The 6,024-nt window shown below is 45.1% G+C and overlaps 1 protein-coding gene across 1 annotated transcript in view; it reads left to right on the forward strand.

Moving 5' to 3' along the window:
- Positions 1-6,024, forward strand: part of LOC102385061 (pappalysin-2) — a 118,642-nt gene that overhangs the window by 31,356 nt on the left and 81,262 nt on the right. The window contains exons 8-10 of the mRNA XM_006033252.3: positions 563-654; positions 1,879-2,072; positions 3,629-3,766. Of these exons, the coding sequence (XP_006033314.1) occupies positions 563-654; positions 1,879-2,072; positions 3,629-3,766 (424 nt within the window). The remainder of the gene's footprint in view (positions 1-562; positions 655-1,878; positions 2,073-3,628; positions 3,767-6,024) is intronic.

The raw sequence follows: 6,024 nt of genomic DNA on the forward strand, positions 1-6,024 counted from the left end.
AGATAGTAAAATTACAAAAGAACAGATAGTTTGAATAGATTATAATGAGCTATGAAGCCAACTGACTCTCACTGCTGCCTGAATACCACTGCCTCTCCCCAGCAGTTGATTTTCAGTTTGAGTGGAGCAGGAATCATAGACAATTAGGGTTGGAAGGGACTTCAAGAGGTCATCTAGTCCAGCCCCCTATTTAAAGCAGAACCATCCCCAACTATCCTCAAAGGGATCAAGGGAGGATGTGCAACTGCACCATGGCACCCCACTTGGATCTGCTCCTGGGCCTTGGTAGCTGCCCTTTTACACAAAAATCCCATCCTAAAACCTCAGGGGAAAATGGGAATGGGAATGGTGGGAAATGGGAAACCCCTCTGTCACTGGGGTTTTCCAGCCCTTTACCCCCTGACAAAAGTCAGACTCTGCTTTCTCCATACGCTGTCATCCCATGGCCCCATCCATGAAATTTGACTCAGTAGTAGCTTTTAACCATTGAATCATTATCAGATTCAAGCCTGAAAGTTGTAGGCAAGGGTGGTCTTAATGATTCTTGCTGGCATTCTCCTAGGAGCATGGATGAGGAATGTGATGATGGGAATCTGTTGGATGGAGATGGCTGCTCTAGGACATGCAAAAAGGAAAAGGGCTTCAACTGTGTTGGTGAGTTCAGGAAGATCACGCTGTCAGGGGCACAACTGGGATGCAAGTGAATGGGGCTTCACCCTAGAGGGTCACAAACCAGGGGTCAAGAGCAGGCAGGTCACAACAAGCCAAGGTCTGTAAGCCACCAGGATGTGGTTGGGCAGGGCACTACCATAGAGTCTTGAGTCAGGAGCAAGGATCCAGACTGGAGACACTGGCTAGGGTGTTTGGAGTATGCAGCTATAGCTGTAAGGGACCAGGATGTGGGAGATCACCAAACAAAAGCCTGGAGGCAACTGTCAGAAGTCAGGGGTCTGGGCTGGAACATGGGGGTCAAGGAGCTGGCAAGGCAGTCTGGAAGCAAAGGTAACCAAGGCCAACCAAGGACAACTTAGTCCGCTTGCTGCTCTGACTCCAGATACAATTTGCCATGCCCAGAAGTAAGACTATCATGTGTTCACCATTGGCTGCAGAAACTGGAGCACTTTAACCTGGAGGGCCATGTCAGCTGGGGCAGACCTTTCACCTTACCCTTTCTGTCCAGACCCTGCAGTGACACTCCTCTGAACACCTAGTCACTTGGCCCATTACTGCAGAATATCTGTCTTCAAGCTGTGCTCCTGGGGCAGTTTACAGATCCCATCTTGTCCCTGTTGTGTAGATTCCATCTGTCAACAAGCCCAGATGCTGCTTGCTAATCATAGTCCTGTCCAGACATGCTGAGCATATCCATGCTGTCTTTACTCACACCCATCTCTTTAGATGAGGAGTGTTAAACTCACCCTCTCTGGGCTGGATCCTTGCAGATCAGGGCTCCTTGTAGATCAGATCCGGACCTGGCCAGCAGCAGCTGGGCAAGCAGCAGTGGTGGCAGAACCATCATTCACCCTCCAACCTCAGAAAGGCATCTCCAGCAGGACTCCATCATCCCAAATTATGTGATAGGCCCTACCCCTTACACTCACCCTGCCCCAAAATTCTTGGGCCCACCAGGAGCCCCGTAGGCATAGGTGATATGTTTGACATCCCTGCTTAACACAGTGAGACACAGGTTCTGTGCAACCTTCTGTCTTTGTTGTTCCCAGCAAGCGAGAAGGTGTTGACCTTTCTTCCCTGCCCCATGTTATATCATCCTTGCAGTGAGCTATTCTCCTTGCTAGGACCCCCTGCCCCAGCAGAAGTATCATAGATAAATGTTGGGTTGCATCCGTATAAATTTTGTTGCCTTTGGCCTCTCTGCAGGAGAGCCGAGCCTGTGTTATGTCCACGATGGTGATGGAGTGTGTGAGCCTTTTGAGAGAAGAAGCAGTATCCTAGACTGTGGCCTTTACACTCCCAAAGGATACGTGGATCAGTGGGCAACACAGGCCTTTGCCTCCCACCAAGATGAGAAGTCATGCCCTGTTTCCGTAGTGACTGGAGAGCCTATTGTGAAGGTAAGAGCAAGGTATTTCCTTATATCCGTCCTATCATGGGGAGAATTCCCAGACCTGACATGATCTTAGCCTAACCTTCCTGGACTTGCTTGTAGAGCATCTCTTCCAAAAGTCCCATGACCCCTCACCCTTGCAGCAAAGAGATTATCATTAATCTGGTGATTTACAATTGTCAGTGGAACCTGGGAAAGAAAAACCAAACAGCAGTGCTGGCCCTGTTGTGACATGGGGTAAACTTTGGTCTCCTTTGCACTGCTTTGGGCCTCAGCAAAAGGTGACATGATCAAAATGTGACTCCAAGAAAAGGGTTTTTTTACCAGGAGCCACACAGTTAGCCCTGGAATCCTCTGCCACCAGATTTTATTGAGGCCAACAGCTTTACAGAGGATTCAAAAAAGATTAGTGACTTGGGAGGGAAATTCATTCCTCTGCAGAGCCAGCACAAGATCCATGCACTATTTACGTTCCACTTCAGCCCTCTTTTCGGTGGTCTATGGGCTGCCCGTGGCAAAGGGCCTAACTTAGCTAGCAAAACCTTTTCCCATTTGCATGTTAACACGTACTTCACATAAGAAGTAATTTACAACTTCCCCTGAAGCTTCCAACACTAGCTGCTCTGAGACAGGATGCCAGTCTAGATAGAGCACTTGTCTGGTCTGGAAGTTCCTGTGGTTCTGTGTTCCTTTGCATCTCATCTTCTTAAATGATATATTGTCTTCTTAATTTGTAAAGTATCCTTTGGTCCTCCTCCACATGTGCCAGTGTTTTCCTGAACAGTAGTGTGGCCTGGCAGATAGAGCACTAGGCTGCAACTCTCTTCCAAGCTATGCTTCTCACCTGTTGGGTGATCCTGGACAGGTTGTTTCCCTGCTGTGTGCCTCATTTTTCCTGTGTGAAATGGGGATAATGCTATTGATGCACTGTGTTAAGTGCTATTATTTCTTCTTATACTGACCTGTAAAATGCCTGGCACTTTGTTGGAGCAGTCATCATAATCATCAATATCCAAATATGGATTTCAGATAAATATAGAGAATCACAGAAATATTTCTTATAAAAGGGATAAGGAAGTGGGGAGTTAGCTTGGAGACAATTGCCATATTGCAGTCCCTCGTTTCCCTGTTACTTTGAACTGTCCTCATACAATGAACAGGCTTCTTGAAACCCAATGTTCCTTAAGTCAGAGGAGTCAAAATTTTACAGTGCATCTGGTGTAAATCAGTGTAGTGAATAGGACCAAGCTGAGCACCTGGCCCTGGATATTGATTATTTGGAAGTTGGTTCTGTGAAGCTATTACTGAGCCAGATCCTCAGCTGGTATGAGTTGCAAACCTTTCCATGAAATTAATGGGATTATGCCACCTGGTGGCCGGACTCCATTTCCCAGTAGCCCCTGCATCCAGTTGCTGCATAGAGTTTCCATGGAGTAGGGCATCCTAGGATCTTGCACATGCTGTCACTGGTGCAAGATCCCAGGCCCAGCCCTGGTAACAGCATGGCCTGGAGCTGGGGCAGAAAATCTGTTATTTTTGAGGTTGAAAATCTGTCCTTTCCAGGTATGCAAATCTCACCTTCAGGATCTGCTGCAGAGTCACTCCCTTGCTGCTTGGTTCCCCTGCGCCCCTAGCCAAGAGGATATGCAGAATGAAAATGGAGAAAAAATGCTCTTCGATGATGAGAGAGTTTGGCTCAAAGTAAGTGAGGCTACATTGTCAGGGCTGGAGCAGGCTTCCCTATTATTTGCCCTTGGTTTTTATCAATGAAGGCCAATATCCCTACCTTGGAGTAATCATGAATTATCTGTGACAAGACTCAACAGCATCATACATGCATCAGATGCATCTGTGGGTTCTACAGGTCAGTCGTAAGAGCCCTGAGCCTGTACTACTTGTATACCTTGCTTCATCCACATTATTTGAACCTGTTGCACCCACCTGTTCTGAAGGTTACCAGGATGTAGATCTCTACACAGAGAACCATATCTGAAAGAGAAGCCTTCAGCAGTGATTAGGAGATGAAAAAACTCATTCCTGGCCATTTTCTGTTAAGTGCAATCAACTGTGTCCAGAACAGGGTGAAACTATGATTTTATTTATTTATTTATTTTTTTGTGCTGGACCAATACTAAGGTAGATTATTCAAGATTGGTAATAGTAACTAGTCTTGGGGAGCCTGATTCACCATTGGCTTGCCCCAGTGGGTGCAAACAAATGTAGCAGTGTTTCACACTCAGTTTTCTCTTGTTCTGGTGTAAGTGGCAGCACAATGCATGCTACAACCCTCAAACCCTGCATATTCTGAGAAGGCGGACTGCTTTTGAGAGTTGAGCTGGTTGGCCTGAGATTCCCAGTCATTCAGAGATGAGTTACAGAAGAGGTGAGTCAGACCCTTCTTTTGATCTGGGCCTGAGTTTCTGAGATAACTGTCCCTCTGTCCATATCAAAGTTTATCTATGATGTTCTTCAGGGGAAAGAGCTGAATTTTTTGTCTTTTCATTTAAAAAAAGTAATTAATCAGTAAAGTGACTCCATCATGTCATGCAGCTTGAACCCAAGAGAGTGAATGACTCCAAGTTGTTGTTTTGTGCCCAGTGAATTCAGCTGAGGACATGAATCCATATTTATAATCTCCCTCAGTAGTTCCAAATACAATACATTTAGCTCACAATTTAACACATTTATTTTTCCTTGGTGCTGGCTGTATAGGCTGCATTGTGATAGCCACGCTGGGGGTCTCTTGCCTATTTTTCCATAACCAGAAATTCTGTCATTTGGGAGAGCTCTGGATACTATGAATGAATGTGTGAGGTATGCCAGCATCCAACCAGCTGCTCTGGGCCCTACTCTGCCAACTAGATATTAGTTGCATCAGAAGGATTTGAGCAGAGAAGACACAGAGAACTGATACACTGATTAGGGAGATAATATTTTTATAGTGTTGATTTTTTTGACCGCAATCACGGTTCAGTTTTATGTGGCTGTTACCTCGTATTATCTTAAAGATGCTATTTGTCTTGTTCTCGTTGCACAGTTTATTAGGGGCATGTTGCCCTGGGTAGTTGTAGATTGTTTTGTTAAGGCATTCAGAAGACTTAATGAAGCATCAAGCATTAGTCTGTGAAAGGGAGTATACCTTTCTGGCTCCTCCTGTATTCCTGACTTTCTCTGTGTTTACCAAGATCTTTATCTACCTAGTCTTCATTCTTACCTATCTGCATGCTTATATCACTCCTTCTGTGTTTACAACAGTGCAAATACACTTCATTTCTTCCACTTCTAACAAGAAGGCAGAGAAGCCTATCTTTGCTCCACCTTGGTGAAAGCTCACGTTCTGCTTCTCACCAGGGGTTAAAACATGTTCCATTTTATTGGAATTTGTGGTCAGTTCCCTTCCTCCATGGTTGTTTATATTAAAGACTTTCATTACTGGCTCCGCAGGCTTTCTTTAGGAGTGCTATTATTTTCTGCCCATAAAATTATTTATGGACTAGTAATAAATACGCCCATTTTCTTTTTCTTTTATAGAGTTTGCCTGATTGCTAACAGATTGGGTTAAGACAGATTCATGTTCACAAGCACATATTAAAATGTATGCACCCTTCTGTGCAAACACAAATAGCTGTTTACACTCACATGCCTATTTCACTACCATGGGTACTGCCCTCTACTTACAGGACCATGGATCCTTAAAGATGCACCTGTTTTTTTAGGGGCAGTACAAGTCACATCGCTAATGAGATACATGCTTCCATTTTCTGTGTATTCAAACATTTTCAATAGGTGGTGCTAAAAAGCAAAGAAATGATCCTGCCTGTAGATGAGCATGGGCATGGCCATCCATCAAAACATGCAAACGTCCATGCACCTTAATGAGGCTCCCACAGTGCACCTCAGTATGGCTAGTATATCACAGATGGGAGCCATTTATGACTTTACGTGTTGGAGCACTTTGT

The sequence above is a fragment of the Alligator sinensis genome, unplaced genomic scaffold (genome assembly GCF_000455745.1).
Source record: "Alligator sinensis unplaced genomic scaffold, ASM45574v1 scaffold899_1, whole genome shotgun sequence".
Taxonomy (NCBI): Eukaryota; Metazoa; Chordata; order Crocodylia; family Alligatoridae; genus Alligator; species Alligator sinensis.